At 34.6% G+C, this 20,695-nt stretch overlaps 4 protein-coding genes and 1 long non-coding RNA gene across 16 annotated transcripts; 2 read left to right on the top strand and 3 right to left on the bottom strand.

Moving 5' to 3' along the window:
* The first annotated feature begins 690 nt into the window (after positions 1-690).
* On the top strand, positions 691-3,474 carry LOC110730406. 11 transcript variants are annotated; one of them, XM_021910208.1, is made up of 7 exons: positions 691-1,547; positions 1,642-1,694; positions 1,770-1,839; positions 1,923-2,608; positions 2,699-2,836; positions 2,986-3,060; positions 3,146-3,474. In XM_021910208.1, exons 4-7 carry the CDS (start codon positions 2,411-2,413, stop codon positions 3,161-3,163), a joined length of 429 nt encoding a protein of 142 aa, XP_021765900.1. In that variant the 5' UTR covers positions 691-1,547; positions 1,642-1,694; positions 1,770-1,839; positions 1,923-2,410; the 3' UTR covers positions 3,164-3,474. The 11 variants fall into 11 exon arrangements, with proteins under 11 accessions (XP_021765900.1, XP_021765895.1, XP_021765898.1 ...); XM_021910203.1 differs by having other exon boundaries at positions 1,642-1,839; XM_021910206.1 differs by having other exon boundaries at positions 1,770-2,608.
* Positions 3,475-4,654: 1,180 nt separating this feature from the next.
* LOC110730408 lies at positions 4,655-10,240 on the bottom strand. Of its 2 annotated transcripts, none has more exons than XM_021910212.1 (2): positions 6,523-10,240; positions 4,655-6,182 (listed from the first exon to the last, which is right to left on the bottom strand). In XM_021910212.1, exons 1-2 carry the CDS (start codon positions 7,024-7,026, stop codon positions 5,976-5,978), a joined length of 711 nt encoding a protein of 236 aa, XP_021765904.1. In that variant the 5' UTR covers positions 7,027-10,240; the 3' UTR covers positions 4,655-5,975. The 2 variants fall into 2 exon arrangements, with proteins under 2 accessions (XP_021765904.1, XP_021765903.1); XM_021910211.1 differs by having other exon boundaries at positions 6,481-10,240.
* A 265-nt stretch (positions 10,241-10,505) lies between these two features.
* Positions 10,506-12,070, top strand: LOC110730410. Its single transcript, XR_002513058.1, has 2 exons — positions 10,506-11,585; positions 11,691-12,070. It is a non-coding gene; the product is annotated as an uncharacterized LOC110730410 (long non-coding RNA).
* LOC110730409 lies at positions 12,071-17,091 on the bottom strand. Its single transcript, XM_021910213.1, has 4 exons — positions 16,818-17,091; positions 12,990-14,208; positions 12,525-12,764; positions 12,071-12,442 (listed from the first exon to the last, which is right to left on the bottom strand). The coding sequence occupies exons 2-4, from the start codon at positions 13,416-13,418 to the stop codon at positions 12,407-12,409; spliced, it is 705 nt and encodes a 234-aa protein (XP_021765905.1). The 5' UTR covers positions 13,419-14,208; positions 16,818-17,091; the 3' UTR covers positions 12,071-12,406.
* Positions 13,749-15,901, bottom strand: LOC110730367 (protein FAR-RED IMPAIRED RESPONSE 1-like). Its single transcript, XM_021910155.1, has 4 exons — positions 15,764-15,901; positions 15,256-15,450; positions 14,291-14,346; positions 13,749-14,208 (listed from the first exon to the last, which is right to left on the bottom strand). Exons 1-4 carry the CDS (start codon positions 15,899-15,901, stop codon positions 13,749-13,751), a joined length of 849 nt encoding a protein of 282 aa, XP_021765847.1.
* Positions 17,092-20,695: the final 3,604 nt, after the last annotated feature.

Raw genomic sequence — 20,695 nt, forward strand, 5'->3', positions numbered from 1 at the left:
TACCGTTGTCGGGATCATTAAGAGGTATTTCATCAAACACTATATACATATATACCTCAACCTCAATATTGCCGCGGTTTAAAATACACCTCGCCATAGGAAAAGGGACTAAAATTATAATGTGGTGCATTTTAGTCAACTATCAACTTCGTTGTTACCCATTGAACTCCTTTCATGGGATCGCTAATTATTAGGAGTTGGGTGTCCATTGTTGCGACTATATTATGGGCTTTAGTCCCATTCCCCTCGACGACTCGATAACTTAATGACGCGCCAAATCTTTTGTAAGCGGATTCGCAAGATTATTTTCAGACCTGACAAAGTCAAGAGAAATAACACCATGAGAAATCAAATTTCTAATAGATTTATGTCTTACTCTCAGGTGCCTTCTTTTCTAATTAAAATTTTTGCTAGTAACTTTAGCTATAGCAACTTGACTATCACAAATGCATTGAAATGGCAGGAATAGGTTTATTAAGCATAGGCAAATTACATAAAATATTTTTTAGAAATTCAGCTTCATTACTTTATTTTAGCTTCCATAGTATGAGAAATAATGGGCAATTCCTTGTTTCTTTTATTGATTAACAAACTTGTTTCTCTTGGGGGCAGTATAGTCATTTTAAGGGTATGCTGTAATGTGATGTGTACAAGGATGCTTGCCAACTGTTTCCACGTGGGCTGATTTGGTGGACGACCTTGACATAGTTAACTATGGCAAGATAACAGCAATAAAATTACAGAAAATCGAAAAAAAAAAAACGAAATTAGAATTTTGCAGAAAAACGAAATCGAAGAGATATAGAGGACTCAAACATTTTGCAGGTTGGAGATCGGAGATCGTAAAGCGGAGGGATTTCGACAAGATTACAGCAGTAAAATTACAGAAATCGACAAAAAAAAACGAAATTTGAAGTTTGTAGAAAAACGAAATCGAAGAGATAGAGAGGACTCGAACATTTTGCAGGTTAGAGATCGGAGATCGTAAAGCGGAGGAATTTCGGCAACTCATATCTACTGTTAATCGAAAAAAGGTAACTTTAAATTTGAATTTGGGTTTGAAGTGTTGTAGATCTGACTAGGGTTTAGGTGATTTGTCTGTTCGAATATGGTTTAATTTGCAGAAAATGTCGGATAATTTGCAAATAATGAAGTGAACTACTGAATTACGAAAGTGTGAACTGGTTTAATTTCCGTGTTTTAATTTCTGTAATTGAAATTGGTTGAATTCTTTCTGGTAGAGGTGTGTGTTGATAGATGAGCAATTTACATCGGACTGATGTGAGCATGAATAGATGAATTAATACATGAGCAATTTAGAAGATTGTTTAAATGTCTGAAGGAAATCGTAAGCGTACATTTTGTGATGTACCAGAGAATGTGGTATGTACTTTACAGTTTGCTTAATACTGTGTTTGTTCTGTAGATGTTAATTGCTGGTGAATTAATTGTTGGTAGTAATGTGAATTAATACATGAGCAATGTCAATTAATACATGAGCAATGTAGGTTGGTGAAGAAGAGGATGGATTTGTGTTGAGTAATAAGGTATAACTATATAATATGTCCTGTTTTGCTACACTAATATGAATCTCACTAATATGAATCTGTGAAATAAAATTTTGGAATGAATTGATTGCAGGCAGTAGGCACACCGAGGGAGAAACAATAGAGTTGTACCCTGGAATTTTTAAGGTAGCTAGGTTACAATTTTGGTTTGGTAGTAGTAATAAAACAGTTGGTAATGTAGTTGTTGTGGAAGGATGATAGGTTAACTTATAGAGGACTTGTGAAAGTGAGGGGAGAGGTGATGTTGGAACTTGCTAAGGGCAGAAGGAGGGTAAGACTATTTACTGTATGTTTGTGTTTGATGATATGTGCTAACTAAGTGTGTTTAGTAACGTGGGTGTCATTGTTTAGCAGCCTCCTAACATGAGTTGTCGGATTGAGTCATTTGGGCGTATTTGCCAAAAAATTGATGATAGGAGAAGACGATGGGTTTGTGAGATGGGTTTTGGAGGTCTACTACAACTTGCATTCAATATGCAATTACCGTGGTAGTTGGCGTATTGGCTGATGACTCATATAGATCCGCTAAGAAAAATGTTGATAACTCCCGATGGTGTGGAGTTTAGGTTATCCAAGAAACAAGTCCAGTGGGTGTTAGGAATACCAATGGGTACAAGGAGTGTTCCTTCCACTAAAACCATGAGTGTAGAGGATCGGGAAAAGGTGCAAAGAATTTTGTTGAAGTACGGGAAGGCATGGGAGTCTAATGGACAACGTGGCCGGGTGTACACATTGGTCGGGATACCATTGAGCTCAGAAATGATGGATTGCTTAGATGGTCACTTTGATGGTAGTGAGGAAGAGGAATTTAAGACGTTTTTAATAAAATAGTTGCTTTGGAGATGGTATTGTGTCCTACACAGTCTTCCCGTCTTGCGGCTGATTTGTTACCTGCAATTGGATGTGCAATGGAGGCTAATGAGTACGACTGGTGTGGTTTAGTCTTGTCGAAATTCATAGGGAGTGTTTCTAGTTTTGCTCGACGATTCTATGCTAATGGGTTTGCAAGTGGATGTGGAGGCTGTGCTATTTTTGCTACCGTATGTTTTCGTTTCAAGTTATGTATCTCTTTGTATTCTCTATTTATTTATTTACACCGCTTGCTGACATACGAGACCATATTGTTTTAGATATTTTACTTGGATCGTTTAAATCGGGATGCTGTTGATTGGGAGATTTTCCCAAGACTGAAAGTATGGAGTATGTATGAGATTCGGATGGCATCGAAGATGGACAAATCAATTAAAGGGGACTTTGGGAGGTTAGGGGTAAGAGAAATGTTTTTGTTTTTGGTTATTTTTAGTATTGGTCATTTGGTTGTAGTTTATTTTTGGTTATTTTTAGTATTGGTCATTTGGTTGTTTATTTTTACTATGGGTTGTTGTTTAAAATTATTTAAAAATCTTTATCTCCGTAGGTGTTGGACGTAGTTTATGGGGAACAACACCCGAGGGATGCAAGGGATAGTGTTGCCCCCCAAGATGAAGTGAATGTAAGTATTCTATATTTTTTTTATTGTCAGCAATAAAACATTTGCAGATTGTTTTCTGATAATTTTTTTGTGTAATATTTTACAGATTGCAACAGCTAGGTAAGTGTAACTTCTAAGATTAGGCATAGGAGGGATCGAACTGCTGACTGTTGATAGGCGTGTCGCGTACCTAACAAAATATAACCTAACTGACCACTACTATGTAGCAGGGCAAGCAAGGGTCAAATCCCAAGAGACTAAGGTTCAAAAATAATTAAATAGACTCAAATTCCTACTAAGCAAGAATCAATAATGATCGATTAACTAAGGAACTAATGTATGGAAAATTCGAAAATAAACTAAAGAATATGAAGAAATCAAGTAATTAAAACATCCAAGATCAAGTATCACCACAATTACGAATGATGCAATTATATTTCTACCCCTAACATACAATTCCAATTGAACGGGGAAAAGTAAACCGTAATAAATACCAAAGACCTCTCTCGAGTATCAATGGCTTCCCTAACATACAATCAAGCCTATTCTCATGGTATCATGCATATTAGAGACATTGAACACATTGCTCTAACTTCCCAATTATCAAACCCAACTACTCTCGTGTTGAGAATCAAACCCTAAATTGATTTACTCAAATCCGTTTAAACCCAACTCTCGTTGTGATAGAAACAATGGGATAATCGCAATACTAAAATTACGTCTAATCTAGCATTGACATAATCACAATCAATTTAGCATAAGCAATTGCAATAATTATTAGAGAATTTAAAGATTTAATTCATGCATCAATCATAATTGGGCTACCCTAGATCTTGGAATAGGAAATCTACTCACTCATAATTAAATAAACAATAACAATAATAATTGAAGAAAACATAATTAAGAAACAAGAGATTAAAAGAAAATACCGAATCTTGAATTAAATTGAAGGTGGAAAGTATAAATCTTGAATCTTGAATTACAAAAGTAAAGAAAATAAAATAGAGAGAACTAGTTCTTAATAATGTAAATTAGAGAATAAAATAAAACTTAATTAATAATAAAACACTACTTAATGTATATATAGGCGTAGGAAGATAAAAAGATAAACATCTTTTCTTGGCGCACAAGTACTCCAGGAAGCACGGACGTGCCTCTCCATAGGCACGGACGTGCCTCTATGCGTGCATAAACTGCTGTGGCTACTGGCACGTCCGTGCCTGGTGCTGGGCATGGACGTGCCTGCTCTGCTGCGCGTATCACTCATCTTAAATCAGTCATAACTTCATATCCAGAGCTCCGTTTGAGGCGTGTAATATATTGTTGGAAAGGTATTCAAGTCTACTTTCCAATGCAATTTGAATAACTCCATTATCATTTGTATATCAAAAGTTATGAGCATAATAGTGAACAGGTGTCATATTTGCCAAATATTTCATCAACGTTTTGCTTCATTTTCACTCAAGTTCGTCTCGAACACATGTTTTGATATTCTTAAGCAATATGTTTTCATACTCCGTGATTATTATACTCAAGATTAGCCAACCATACTCCATTTGCATATAAATCACCTGAAATTCATCAAAACACACAAACGAAGAGTAGTAGAGCACAACTTAAGCAAATAATGCAAATATGCACCAAAGTTCTCTAATTTTGTAATCAAATGAGCTTAGATACCCACCTAAAACATGTGAAAAATAGGACCTATCAACTGTCGAAGAAACGAGTAGTGCCGGAAATAATTTCTTATTTATAGAATTTTCCTATTTATTTGGAAGTACTTAATAAATATATTGAGAAATTATTTCATTTACATTAAGGTAATGTACACAATAGTTGGGTCTTTTGATGTTTAAATTTGGTTTTGGGTCATTTATATTCATGTTTTGTTTTAAAATTGGTTTAAAAGTTCAAATCCTTGGTAAACTTAACCATGTTCAACATCATTTTGGGCCACATTTCAACCTCTGGTGGTCCAAAATGAAACCTAAAACCAAAAACCATTGGAGGCATGTCAGCAGGATCTTCGTCTCATAGCACCAACACTTCTAAATACTCATAAAAGCAAGAAAAATGTATAAATGTATTGACGTGGAAACTAAAAAAACCTACAATACATATCCTAGATGTATACAAAGATGTGTGACTGATTCATATTGTAGAAAAAAGTATCACTTTGCTTTTGCGTAAGGTATAGAGAGGACTTCATTTTTATACAAACAATAGGTACAAGGAAAATAATAAAAAAAAGAGACCAAAATAATATGACAAATAAATATATAAATAAATAAATAAATAAATAACAGCTTCAACATGCACCCAAGAGTGCCAACTGCAAAATTAGCTTATTTTAAGCAACTTTTTAATTACAGATATTCTTTATATCTTAAAGCACTATCCATTTCAAGGGTGTTCAAGAGTTACTGTTACTTTAGATTAACTTTAGATTAATATGGCCTAGTATTATCATTAATTTATTTTATTATCAATAATATTATCATACAAGTACCTTAATTATGAATCATATTCTTATATAAAGAATATAATTTAATCTTCATATTATTTTCGTTTAACAATCACCAAATATTATGATTAGACATGAAAGATAACATTTCATTCCCAACAACCAAATATATCACAACATTCATTCCAACAACCAAATATATTACAAGATTCATTAAAGTTGATCATCATGCCCACTTGAACTGGGTATTTAAAGTCCTACAAAATAAATTGTTATCCTCTAGATCAACTAATCGAAAGCATATGGGAAGCCTAAAGTACCTACTATATCACAACAATCTGGAAGTTCATTGTCAATATCAATTCATTTGTCTTGACAAGGACAAAAACAATCTCTCTTACTCCCTTTTCGGTCACAGATAAGATTTTGGGGAAACAAAACACTTCGTGGCCATCCTAATACCCGCATCTCAAACGGTATGAATTGGAGTAACCTCCCTGTTTTCATGGATCATTGTTATGTAGTCACGGTTCACATCGCCTTCCTCACTCCAGATTTGAAATAGCTTCTCAAGATACGCATCCACCCAGATTATTACCTTCTTATACATTGGACGGGTTCGGACCTTTCGAAGGTAGATGACTTTTGTACGAACGTCCATATTATCCTCATCATTCTAGTAACAAAAAGTAAAGTTTTTGATACATTAGTCTAAAAAACCATGACTTGAATATTAAAACTAGGTATAACTTTGGGAAAAAATTAATCTTAAGATAATATCACAAAAACTTAATATATTATCACACAATCTAAAGATATTATCACAAAAACTTAAGATAATATCACAACATAAATAATATATTTTATATATTAAACTATGTTAACATAAATAATATATTCTATATAAACTCATAAACTAACAAATATGAAACCATATTAAATAATATATTCTATATAAAGACTCCTAAACTTACAAATATGAAACCATGATCTTCACTGTACGTATTTCTACTTACACGTCCGACAACGAACAACTTGGCTCCAGTGTGAATCCCAGCCCGTTCCGGTGTCTCACTACCAACAATTATAGCACCAACCTTCTTAATAGTAATATCATCTGGCAAGCAGTCCACCCTAGCAGCATACTTGTAGTAAACCTGCTCGAAACTTTCATTAACCCTAAGGCTAAACTTAACTCCTGGATCATTTTCAGTGAGGCTCCTTACCGTGAATGTTACCTTCGGGAAAAGGGAACTAGGGTTTGGGTAAAGAGCCTGAGTTTCAGCCTGGTCTTCTCCGGCCACTATTGCCTCTTCCACGTCGTCATCATCGAGGACATCTATCACCTTGGATTTACCGGCCTTTTTGTCACCTTGAGGAGGCTCTTCGACATCAGTAAGGTCGATGATTGCATCTTCCAAAACCACCGGAACATCATGCTCATTTGTCATGACTTTAGCCTTTTTTCCGAGACAATGACTTACCAGCCACCAACGTAGAAAACACACTACGTCGGGCATAGGCTGGTGGTATATGGGAAATTATGGGGCTGGAAGACTCACTCATTCTAGCAGAGGGTTTTAAGATAGGGTTTATGGTTCAAGAAAGAAGAGAGTGATACATGTGATATTAGTGGCTTCTTTTATATAACAAAGTACTTGTGGGATTATAAGTATAACCCCTCTACATTGGAAGACTCACTCGTTGAACACTTCGTGGAATGAGCAGGCCCATTAGTTACACACATGTTTACGTATGTGATATTTTGGGGTTGGAAGACTCACTCGTTGAACACTTCGTGGAATGGGCCGGCCCATTAGTTACACTCATGTGGAGACCTGCAATTTTAGGCATTAAAAAAGCAGTGACCTATTTACGTGATAATTTTTTATGGTTATTACCCAAGGGATACAGGAGGTTACTGTCGTTTGTTTTTATCTCTTTTGACTGATTTGTCCATATCCACTTTCATACAAATCATATCTCACCAAATCCCCTAAATTAATGAGATGAAAGTGCCTTTGTTGAATTAATAAAATATAAATGAAAAATTGAAAGACATACCAGTCATCCATAAATTTGCATATGATTGTTGATTAATACAAAGTTTGACGGCAATTTGAATATCTCATGATTAGCGCACAAAAAAGAACTTCTACGTTCACCAAACACGATCATAAACTCGAATATTTGCCAAGGGATACAAGAGGTTACTTTTGTTTGTTCTGATGGCTTCTGACTTATTTGTCCATATATCCACTTTCTTACAAATCATATCTCACCAAATCCCCTAAATTCATGAGATGAAAGTGCCTTCGTAGTTCCTTTTACTCAGAAAATAGGACAACATCACGAAACCGAAAAACCAAAGCTATTTATTGATACGTATATGTAGGCTTGGGTATACTCAACTTTTCCCTAATAACTTTTCCCTTTTTTGTGAATTGATATGTACTACACATGAATACATTGGAAAAGATTATTCAGTAACAATGTTTCACCACGGTAAAAAATTGGTTTGCTGATTTCAAGTTCACTTTATGAAATATCACTTACACTTTATGAGAAATCAGATGTAGAACGCATATATTGCAATTTTTCTTTCCCACTAAACCTCAAGTACACCTAAATTTTGCCCTTTACTCAAGGAACCAAATATTCGATAAATGAAAATTTAATGAACAAAGTTATAGCAAAATATTTCATTCAATATATCATTTAACATATCATCATGATATGAAGATTAGTGACAATACTTAAGTCAATTTAAGTTAACAGTAAAAGATTCTTTCTCAAAAATAAAATAAAAGAAAAAAAAAATGACTATGAATTGTTACATACTTAAATAAGTGTTTTTAAGGTCTTAAAATAGTAAAGTACAAGATATAATTTGGAAGTGTAAGAAAAATACACTTGTTCGAATTAACAGTAAAAGTTTTCTCAAAAATGAAAAAAAAAAAGAGTAAAAGATAAATAAGTGGCAAACTCATTTTACTTTTGTTGGAGATGCGTGTCAAAAAAAAAATTAAACATAACTAAAACAAAGTCATTAATCGAATAAATAACAATCTAATCCCTATGTGGTACATCAATTAAGATTAACCATGTACTACATGATCAATGTTTTAACTAAATCGAATAATCAACACGTATTTGCCATTAGTTCTCAATAATCAACACGTATTTGCCATCAGTTGTCAATAATCAATGGTTTAGATCAATGGTTACCAAGGAGGTATTATTAGTACACAATATGCTGATTTTACCAGATCAATGATTCATAAACAACCAATCGTTTAATTCGATCAATGATTCATACACAACCAATTATTTAATTCGATCAATGATTCATACACAATCAATTATTTAACCCAATCAATGATTCATACACAATCAATACTAACGTTATGTAAGTTAACTCAATCAATGATTCGAACACAATCAATGAAGTTAAATGACTTAGATAGTAGTTCTCAATAATCAACACGTATTTGACATTAGTTCAACCTTAACCTAAGTACAAGAAGTCAATGAGAAATACCATGGTTCAACTTAAATTACCTAGAACAATCTTAAATTAAATGAACTAAATTAACTTTAATGAATGAGAACAAAGGAGCGATGTGATTGACTTAAGAATGAATTAGATCAATGGTTTAGATCAATGGTTACCAAGGATGATGTAACTCGATCAATGAATTACCTCAATCAATACGTATTTGCCATCAATTCTCAATAATCAATGAATTAGATCAATGGTTTAGAAGGAAATAATATTTAAGTACCACCAATGAGGTATTATTAATACACAATACGCTGATTTAACTAAATTAATGATTTAACTCAATCAATACTAATATTATGTAAGTTAACTAAATCAATACTAACGTAACGTTAAATTATAATGATTTGACTTTATTTAAATTTAATTAAATGTTAATGAATTTTTTTTGTAAAAGTTATGATATGATACGTTATTTTAATACCTATATAACAACTTTAAAATAAATTGATATCATAAGTTTGTCCTTTTAATTTTGTCTTCACATGCTTGGCCCATAGGTACTCAACATTAACCAACAAAGCAACAGAAACACATCCCATTGTCAAAACTTTCCATCTTCCACTTCCACCTAAAAGAGCCATGGAAAATCCTCTTAGTTTCTACCTAGCACCACAAAACGAAAACACCAAACACTGTTTCGACTACCCCAAGGTTCGTGAACCTGAAATGAACTTCAATGATTATGTTTTATTTCTATAGTAATAATGGTAGGCTTACAACAAATGTCGTCGAGTATGATGTTTTAAGGAAAATAACCCCTAAGCCATTGGAGGAGTAACACAAGATGAACAAAATGATGATGGTGAATGAGGCTGGGGAAATATTCCCAGCTCACCTCCCTAACACTGCAGATGTTGTTGGTTTGCCAAAGGTTCAAGCCGCAATTCGCCAACTAGAGATTGATGACCCGATGATTGAATTTGAAGGAGTGACTCCTTCATACCTAAGTTGCTAGCGGACTTGATAGATCCTAAGCCTATAATTCCAATTAGCGGTCCAATTTATTCCCTTGGAATGAGTGGCTTCACCAATGAGTTTGGCCACTACTCGGACAGTGGCGGACCCAGGAATTTCCGACTGCTGAGTCACAATTGATAACCAAATATGTAAAAAGAAAAAAATTACCAAAATTCCCAAGAAAAATTATTTACAAAGATCATCCAAATAGAAAATTGACAAGATTACAGTACTAACTAATAATTAACAAGCTTAAAATTGACAAGACTAAAATTAACAAACTAATAATTAACAAGCTAATAATTGACAACATGACAAGCTTAGCTCTCTAATAATTAACAAACTAATAATTGACAAGATTAAAATTTGTACAAGCATTAGGTTCACATTTCATCAAAAACCCAACAACATTAACAAAAGGTTCAAAGTTAGTATTTTTTTTTTAAAAAAAAAACTTAGAAAATAATTTATTTATTTATTTTTTTTTTAAAAACTTAAAAAATATTTTGGGCCCTGGTGGGTCATGACCCACCAGGCATAAGGCCAAGTCCGCCAATGTATTGGGACGATGTCCTCTTTCTTCAGATGAACTTTGTCTTAATTATTTATCCGAGCATTAACTATATTAATTTATGTTAAGAGGATTTATATTTACCCCTATATCATGTTTGTCCCCAAAAAAACATTATATAAACACTTTTAAACCGTGGTAACACAATATTAGATAAGTCTAATAATGTAGTAAAAATATCATCAATTAAGTATACGTACGTGTCCAAATTAAAGTGATGCTATTGAGGAGTAGATTTTACTAATAGTTGATGCGGAATTGGGCCATCCCTTTAGTATAGGACAATATCTAAATTTTCCAAATAATAATTCTATGAGATATGAGAATGAACATTAGTGACTATGTGCACTTGATTAATTAATTACAAATTATTAATATTATTAATAAGCATTACCACTCATATTAACAATTACTATTGGGATATTATTGAGATCTTTGTGATATTATCTTCTGTAAATTACATTGTGTGAGATATCCTAGCTTATCATTAGAAAGTTAGGATGTATGGGAATATTAGAGTTTGCCATTATGCGCCAAAATGCAGGTGAACTGTGCGATGACAGGGATCAATTTTACGGTCAAAAGAGACCAATTCATTGAAAATGAGTCGTGTAGTCGTTACCAAGCACTTAACCTACGGCCCGAGATGGAGAATGGTAAGAAAAAAACTGGCTCTCGGATCCGCTGTCGTGTTGTGGAATGGTCGTAGGATCACACGTCCTTCTTTTGTGAAGCACTTTGAAGAAGTGGTTACGACCCACAACCCAATATTCATCGTTCTAACTGAAGTGGGGGGTACATACACCAACTGTGAAAGGGTCATCAACAAGATTGAGACGACTATGAATTGGAGGCTTGAGCCGGGCAAGGGTTTGATGGGAGGTTGTGCTCTATTCTGGGATCCTGCTAGAGTTAGTCCCAATGTACTTGTCAATGACTCCAAGTCCCTTGAACTCCGAATGATTGCTTCGGTCACTGCTAAGGAGGTTTAAATTGGGCATTTTATGAGTTTTGTTTCTCCGCATGCATATCCATTATGTAATGTAACATATGTTTTAATATGCTAACATATGTTTTAATATGGTTATCAGGTCTAAGGGAGTAGGACTGTTGCTAAGTTGAAGGCTGATTTGGACGGATTGTTGCTGTTTAAGCTTGTTGGACTACTGCTTTTTATGAACTATCTAATATGTATGCGTTATTATTAATGTGTATTGGGACACGTCGGTTTGTAATGTAAAATATATGTTATGTAATGTTTTAATTTGGCCCATGTAAGCCCCCTAAACTCTTCAATTATGTATTATGTATTTATGTATTATGTGTTGTGTTGTGGTATAAACACTGTCAAAAATCAGTCCATGAGGGCTAAAATTACCAAAGTAAAATTACCAAAGTTGGATAAAATGGACCTACTAGATACTGTAGTAAAATTCGAATAATTGGACCCTTGGACCCTAAAAAAAAAAAATACAAATCTAAAATTGGACCATCAAATTCATTAGAACTACAGTCTGTCAACAACACCCCAAAAGCTATTGAACACACTTTAAACATTGAAAGTACATCAGATCAGAACCCAGTTCATACATTCAAACATAATACCCTAGTATGCAATCACTCAGGAATAAAGATATATATAAAAAAAATAAATAAAAAAAAAAAAAAAAAAAAAAAAAACATCCTACTTAGTCTGCCATAATATTAACCTGCAGCAACTCTCGGGTCGGCACATATTATGATAATTAGCATTGAGATTAGGCTTCGGTCATGATTACCCTTAAATGAACAGACAACCGTGATGTTCCTAGGCATCCAACCCATCGAGCCGTTTGCGCTTGACCTGCAGATGGTTAAGTTTGAATCATTAATAAAAAATCAGAAGACAAGAAACATTTGCATCTTATAAGGAAATGTCAACTTACAGGTGGCTTTGTCTTAGCTTTAGTAGCTTTTTCCTTAGACATTTTGACTTTTTCCCGAGACACATTCGCCTTTCCCTTAGCTGTGCTTGTGGTGGCCTTTCCCTTACAAGTGCTTGCCATTCCCTTAGAAGTGCTTGCCATTTGATTAGCCGTGCCTGCCGTTGTTGCGATTTTGCCTTTTCCCTTAACAGCCTTGCCTTTAACAGCCTTACCTAGTGGAGCTACAACAGCATTAACATCCTGTACAACAACAACAACAATAGCATTAACATCCTGTACAACAACAACAACAACAATAGCATTAACATCCTGTACAACAACAACAACAACAATAGCATTAACATCCTGTACAACAACAACAACAATAGCATTAACATCCTGTAATCATTTCAACAATTCATCATTATACATTTGCATAAATATACAGGCATTCAAAATTAAATACAGGTCTGAAACAACACTTACGCGACAGAGGTTGTTTTTGTTGTTGCTTTTCTTATACCCTGTTTCGGCCAGTGTTTTGTGACGTGAACCTTTTTGCCTTCCAGGGTGCCTTTTCTTAATAATTGGGTCTTTAACAGGGAACAGTGTTGCAATGGGAACAAAAATGTCATTAACTGGAGAGTTTGGATCTTCCTCATCAGGTATCTCTACAGTACCGTTCTGAACTGAAGAGTTTGTTCTACCTTTACCTGTTGATGAAACTGTATTAATGTCTCTGGAACCACCACTAATGACAGGAATTTTTTCCTCTCCCTTCTTCACCATAGCTTCATTAACAGCTTTTGTCAGTTTGGATAGTGTTTCAATCACCATTTCCATAGTTTGATCGTTAACCATCGCAGCGGTTTCACAAAGGGGCTCGAACTTCGCCATCATCTTGTTAAATCTCATCACATGTTCCGTTTCACCAGGATCATGGTAGGCAACCTTCACTCTTGTGTGCTTCCGAGGTATGTCTTTGCGCCAGCGTGGTAGTATGTATTTTTCCGGAATATCGAACACCAGGTTTTGATCAAGGACCTGGATAGAGTGTTTGCATAGTATGCCATGTGTCTCGAACTTTCGACAATCACATTCAACCTCACTCGTGCTCAAACAGAACGTAATAGTGTACACTTTACAGCGATCAGTAATGATCTCCTCACTAATCCCAGAAAGTACAATCCAAACACGATCCTCCACCTTATACTGAATTAGGTTTTCAGATAAAACCTTCTCCTCTCAGACGTTGCAATACATCATTCTCGAACACTCCGTTTGGACTTCTTGAAACTTGGAGTCGGTGTATATCTTTTGGAAAAACTTTTCAACTTTAAACCCACTAACCAACCTCCTCAAGTACTTGGAGCATCGTTGATCTGCACTAACCTCATCGCGAACCCTTTTTCCCAACGCAATGCAATATTTTTGTGGGAACTTAAACAATTTGGTGTTATGGTTCACAAAGCCGTCAAAAAACCAATTGATGCTCTCCACCCTTTGCGTGGTCTTCATGCCGGCCCAAAAGAACTCTTTCATGTATGCCGGTACCCACATATGACTTTCTTTGTGGAGGCTTTCCAGCCATTTGTTGTCCTCCAACTTGTACTCAGAAATAAGTGCAGCCCATCGCTCTTGGAACTCCTCGGGGGGAAAACTCTCATACACAACCTCTTTAAGAGGGTTCTTGAATTCTTGGTAGCTGCAAAAAATTCAAGCAAAATCATGACATATAACAAAGTTTATGTTAGGATGAACTGTAGATAATATCTTTCACAGATAACCTTGTTGGTGATTTGCACAACTTAATCATAAGAAAAAAAACTCTTGACAAATTGTACTGAATAATCAATAACAAAAAATTCCTAGTTGAGTACTAAGTAGATATGACAATATGACATATAAGCCAACTTCACCTCAAAATCAAAGCAATACAGATCAGAATATTAACACTAATATATTTAGATTCACACACTTGCGGCACAACAACTATACCAAATCTTTATTGGGAAGCAATACAGATCAGAATACTAACACTAATATATTCAGATTCACACACTTGCTGCACAGAAACTATACCAAATATTTATTGGGAAGCTTAACAGATTAGAATACTAACACTAATATATTCAGATTCACACACTTGCGGCACAACAACTATACCAATCTTTATTGGGAAGCAATACAGATCAGAATACTAACACTAATATATTCAGATTCACACACTTGCTGCACAGCAACTATACCAAATCTTTATTGGGAAGCAATACAGATCAGAATGCTAACACTAATATATTCAGATTCACATACTTGCTGCACAACAACTATACCAAATCTTTATTGGAAAGCAATACAGATCAGAATACTAACACTAATATATTCAGACTCACATACTTGCTGCACAACAACTATACCAAATCTTTATTGGGAAGCATTTTGACTAACTGTGCGCACTTGCCAAGTTTCTCAGGGATCTTGCTCATGATATTCCATATGCACCAACGATGCATCGTGTTTGACATGACTTCAGCTAGGGGCCTCCGCATGGCTGCCGCTTGGTCGGTCAAATTGGCATTAGGAGCTCGGTTGTTCATGGATGTCAGCCATTGTCGAAATATCCACGCAAACGTATCACAATCTTCATGTGAAACAAGAGCACAACCCAACAATAAAGATTGGCTGTGGTGGTTGAATCCAACAAATTTCACAGCTCGTACTCATTTGTAAGGTAGGTTGCGTCGAAGCAAACCATGTCCCTAAAGTCCTCATAAGCTACCCGGCTTCTTGCATCTACCCACAAGACGTCCTTAAGCCTCCCCTCTTCATCCAAACGTTGTGCATGGAAAAAATTTTGGTTGTCGGATTGCATTTTCTTAAAGTACTCCATCATTCCCACTGCACCACCGCCTACCAGCTTCAATCGCCTTTCCTTGTATACCTCATGCTGTAAATATTTGACAGTTAACGACATGTTTTCTATTCCGTTTTCGATCGGTCGCCATGCACCCGTGTATTTGAGATACGAGCACCCCCTGCTCATAGTAATCCAACAACTTCTTATTTACATTTGTGGTCATATGCTTCATGCGGTACTCCTTGACAAGCTTGGATAGACTCGGATCAATCAAGTGATTATGCACTAAGTGCACAGTCTTCAACTCCCAAGCACCGTCTTCATTAACATTAGCATAAATCTAGGCCAAACATTGACACTTTTTTGAAGTCCTCTTCGATCAGCTTAACTCATCCTCACATACAACACCATCAACTAATCCACCTGAACCTCCAACCCCCATTGCCTTTGCCCTTTTCTTAGCTTTCCTCCTAGCCCTCATGTCGGGTCTTCCCCAACACTCACACTTCCATCTGGTTGCAATTCTCTTACTCTTGTCCATCTTAGAATTTACACCCTGCACCTTTGTCACTCCAAACCCAACCTACTCCGCATACTCCTCATAATGGGCTTCAATTTCTTGCCAAGAACTAAACACCATCCCAACCTTAGGCTCCTCAACAGTGATTACAGTCGTTTGGTTGCTAGCAACCACGGTGTGGGTGGTGTGAACTATTTTCATGGGGGAAATATACTTAACAGAAACTGCATTCATGTCTACATCACCCTCAATCTGACCAGCTCCAATGTTAACGGAAACTGCATTCATGTCTACAACACCCTCAACCTGACCAGCTCCAATGTTAACACAACTATCTTCTACATTGAAATTACTCCTTATTTTAACTCCGCTGCCCCGATCAACAACACCCACCTCACTGCCCCTTATAATGGCTTCCCTTTTCGTGTCCAAAAACTTAGTGTCCATAATAACAAATAACAAATTCACACCTCTACTTCAGAAAAAAAAAATCTTTTTAATCTCCACATACAAATTTGAATTAACAAATAACAAATCCACAAAAAATTTGAATTAACTAATTACATACAAATTCACATACATTCATAAGAACAGTCACAAAAACGACATTTCTCTGTAATTGCTTATAGAACGAGTAAAGTACTGTACAGATTAATTCATTACCTAAATCAACAACTTATCACAAACAATAGCACCACAATCAATTGAAATGTACCAATTTTCATCTACCACCACAATCAACCCATTTTCACACTTAAATAATTGCAATTTTATCCGAAGGAATCACCACAGTCAAGCAATTTTCACCAAGCATCATTTCCAAAGAAAAAAAACGCAATTTCGGTCCCTAACATAAGTTCAATTTCACAAAACCCACAGGAAAATAGAACCCTTGAACCAGAAAAAATAATTGAACAGATAAGGGTAATTCACTAACCTCTAAATCCGTTCATCGGCCAATTCATCTGGAAACATCCTCGGAATATTCAGGTCTGGAGATCGCCATTCGCCATTGATAGAGAGGACAGAGAAAACCTGAGCTTAGTCTAATATTTTTACTGTTTACTACTTGTGGAAATCATTTGTTTACCTAACAGTCATCCCACATAACTCAACATACTTGCCACCTCACACGTCCCCACCTTTGTCCAGTCAGTAGGACAAAAATGCAAAAAAGTTGGAGTAAATTTCCAAAATGCCACTAGAGAAACAAGAATTGTTTCCCATAAAGAGAGTAACTAGGCATCGCTCAGAAATAATAGTTAGTTTAGAAGGTCTCCAACACACTGCACCACCTGCCAATGTAAATAAATATCCAGTAGTGGATTTTGTTTCATCCGAATCAGAATTCCAATTTGCATCACCTCAATTATGGTAGGAAAACCAGTATAATTAATACCATAATTTATAGTTCCTTTGAGGTATTTAAATACCCTCTCTAATTCACTCCAATGAGAAAGATTAGGATTATGAGTGTATCTTTCCAATCTACTAACCGCATATATATTATTGAGTCTAGAGTAATTTGACAAATGCAACAAAGAACCAATAGTTTGAGAGTATTTAAGTGGAGAAACACCTTCATGCACTCGTATTTTTCTTAAACTTAAAGGATGGGTCATACGATGTCGAAATAGGTTTCACATCAAAATAATTAAACTTTTTCAACAAATTCTCCACATAATGAGATTGTGTCAAAACTATGCCATCTTTATTTTGAATCAACTTCATGCCCAAGGTCTTTCATATCAAAGTTGCTAGACAAGAAACATTTCACGTCATTTATAGCATCTAAATCACTACCAAATATAAGAATATCATCTACATAAAGACAAAGAATCACACAAGAGCCATTATCATCTTGTTTAACATACACACATTTATCAGTATCATTTATTTCAAACCCATATGAAAGTACAACTTTATCATCTTGCCATTGTTTTGACGCTTGTTTTAAACCATATAAAGACTTAACAAGCTTGCACACTTTCTTTTCCTTTCCGGGTTCTATAAAACCTTTCGGCTGGTCCATGTAAATTTCTTCATCTAAGTCACCGTTTAAAAATGCAGTTAACATCCATTCGGTGAATTTCCAAATTAACACACAAGCAAGTGCAATCAATACTCTAATAGTAGTAATTTTAGAAACGGGAGAATAAGTATCAAAGAAATCCACACCTTCTACTTGCTTACAACCAATAACAACAAGACTAGCTTTATACTTTTCTATAGACCCATCGGTTCCTAACTTTTTCCTAAAAACCCATTTACATCCTATACTTTTGCATCCGGGAGGAAGAGCAGTTAGAAACCTAGTTTTGTTGGTTTTTAAGAAATTTATTTCATTATTAATGTCTTCCTTCCAAAAAAGGTGCATCTATAGACCTCATGGCCTCACTATAGGATTTAGGATCAATTTCAAGTAGAAAAGTACAAAAGTCAGGACCAAAATCTTTAGGCTTCTTTGACCTCTTACTCCTACGTTCAGAGTCAATTTCTAAATTACTATGACTACTAGAAGGTAAATTAGAATTAGAATTAGAAATATTACCAACTAGTCTAAGCACATCATTCTTTAAAGGAAAAAAACATTTTCAAAGAAGATAACATCTCTGGATTCCATGATAGTATTATTAGAAATATCGGATATCTCCGAATTACTAACAAGAAATCTATAAGTAGTACTATGCAAAGATTAACCAATAAACACACAATCAACGGTTTTAGGCTTGATTTTTCCTTTTGGCCACCCCATTAGATTGGGGAGCATAAGGAGGAGACACTTCATTAATAACACCATGCATTTCAAAATTCACCCATTTCGATAGGAGCATATTCCCCACCTCTATCGGAACAGAGTATTTTTTTTTTCTATCCAATTTATTTTCCACCTCCGCTTTATAAATCTTAAATTTATCAAACAACTCACTTTTATGAGTAATTAAATATACATAGCAATATTTAGAGAAGTCATCAACAAAGGTAATGAAATATCTTTTACCTCCACGAGTTAACAAGCCATTGCCATCACAAATATCACTATGAATTAATTCAAGCAAGTTGGTTTCCTTTTCAACTATTTTATTAAAAGGCTTTCTTGGTTACTTAGCTTGAACACATACGCCACATACTCACGGTACGTGTGCTGGAGTCCTGATATGAAGAAAATAAATTTTTGTCAACACACACATGTACATTAGCCCCAGAGTTTATCCACCAATCATTTAAGTTAAAAACATAATTTAGCTCGAGGCTAGTGACATGATACTTGTCAGATGGGAGATCGGAGCTTCTATTAATCATATTAACAACATTAGCAAACGTTGGTAACAATCCTTAGCAAAATGATTCGCCCAAAAACATAACAAAATAACTCATTCCCTGACTTTTACCATTTTCCTTGTTATTATGAGCATTGTTTTTATTTTTAAAAATTATTCTTACCAAACTTGTTTTTCTTACAACTATTTTTCTTAAAAGGTTTAGACTTAGGCATGGTGGAGTTCTCAACAACATTAGTCGTAGCCTGAAATTCAGATTTTTGCAAATTCTTTTGAGAGAGACGATGTTTTTCCTCAATGCGTAAGCAAACAAGCAATCATCAAAAGAAAATTTTTTGGGTTTATGTTTTAGACTCCTAGCAAACTTAGATCATGAAGGAGGCAATTTTGCAATCATAAAAGTAACGAGCATAATATCAGGCAAAAAAAATCCTTTTAATTTCATATAATAAATAATATTTTCAAACTCATAAATTTGGTCAGAAATTGATTTTTGATCAACCATTTAAAACTCAATCATTTTTTCACAAGAATAACGTTGAAAACCCTTTTCGGTCAAACCATATTTCATGTCAAATGCTTCCCATAATTCCACAACAGTTTTAGTGTGACAATATTTTATACACACTATTAGATAGAGCACTCAAAATACGACCATGACATAGAATATCATTGTCACTTATAGAATCGGTACTAGGAGTTTTGATAGTTACTTCTTTGGCTACATCTTTAGAAGAGCTAGCTGATTTTTCCTTGGTCATAGGATCAATAATATCATATATTAAGCCTAATTCCGTAAGCCAAAATTTCATTTGTTGTTTCCAACAGAAAAAGTTGTCACCATTAAACTTTTCAAGCTTGCTAATGGTTGACACCAACAGAAAAATTTGTCATCATATATATCCATGGTTGACATGTTGACTAATGGATATACTACTACTAAAAATTAAAGTAGATTTTTTTTTTCTCTAAGATTGTTAGAAAATAATACTGAAAATAATTACACACATATGGGCAGTAGTAGTACTTATTATCAGTCAAATATCATAGCACTTATAATAACAAGCAAGTAGTACAGAGGTAAAATAATATTAGAAGAATGAGTTTAGAATAGCCTGGGTTGTAGCACGAAATGCGCTATTATTAGAGAGAAAACGCCTTACTACACTTGTAATACCCCGTATTTTTATACGGTTTATAAATTTAAAGTATTATTATATAACGTATTTAAATAATTTAAAATAAATTATTTATTGTATTTTAATATTTAAAAAGGTGTATTTAAATAAAACCCATTTATTATTTATTTATATGGTTTGGAAATATTTTATTTTTGTAAACTTTGAGGCACATTTAATTTATAAAGGAGTTTTAAAGTCAAAAGAATTTTAAATATAGTCAAAAGACCACTTTGAGTGGAAGTGAGAATTATTAAGGGTAAAAAGGGAAAATCAAGTAGGAAGAGGGTTTTAGAGAGGAGTATAAATACTCACTCGAAGGCAAAAATTATTTTTTTTGCCCAAAGTAATAATTC

Source organism: Chenopodium quinoa, unplaced genomic scaffold, assembly GCF_001683475.1.
Source record: "Chenopodium quinoa cultivar QQ74 unplaced genomic scaffold, ASM168347v1, whole genome shotgun sequence".
NCBI lineage: Eukaryota > Viridiplantae > Streptophyta > Magnoliopsida > Caryophyllales > Amaranthaceae > Chenopodium > Chenopodium quinoa.

Coding starts and splice junctions, on each gene's coding strand:
- LOC110730367 (XM_021910155.1), bottom strand. CDS start 15,901: ATGGACAAGAGTAAGAGAATTGCAACCAGATGGAAGTGTGAGTGTTGG. Junction 15,451..15,763: donor GTGGATTAGTTGATGGTGTT/GTATGTGAGGAT, acceptor AAATATTTACAG/CATGAGGTATACAAGGAAAG. Junction 14,347..15,255: donor ATGAGGACTTTAGGGACATG/GTTTGCTTCGAC, acceptor TTGATTATTCAG/TACAATTTGTCAAGAGTTTT.
- LOC110730409 (XM_021910213.1), bottom strand. CDS start 13,418: ATGAGATTTAACAAGATGATGGCGAAGTTCGAGCCCCTTTGTGAAACC. Junction 12,765..12,989: donor ACAAAAACAACCTCTGTCGC/GTAAGTGTTGTT, acceptor GTTGTTGTACAG/GATGTTAATGCTGTTGTAGC. Junction 12,443..12,524: donor AAGCTAAGACAAAGCCACCT/GTAAGTTGACAT, acceptor AACCATCTGCAG/GTCAAGCGCAAACGGCTCGA.
- LOC110730408 (XM_021910211.1), bottom strand. CDS start 7,026: ATGCCCGACGTAGTGTGTTTTCTACGTTGGTGGCTGGTAAGTCATTGT. Junction 6,183..6,480: donor AAGATCATGGTTTCATATTT/GTAAGTTTAGGA, acceptor TTTTGTTACTAG/AATGATGAGGATAATATGGA.
- LOC110730406 (XM_021910200.1), top strand. CDS start 2,411: ATGGTATTGTGTCCTACACAGTCTTCCCGTCTTGCGGCTGATTTGTTA. Junction 2,609..2,698: donor GCTGTGCTATTTTTGCTACC/GTATGTTTTCGT, acceptor ATATTGTTTTAG/ATATTTTACTTGGATCGTTT. Junction 2,837..2,985: donor GGGACTTTGGGAGGTTAGGG/GTAAGAGAAATG, acceptor TTATCTCCGTAG/GTGTTGGACGTAGTTTATGG.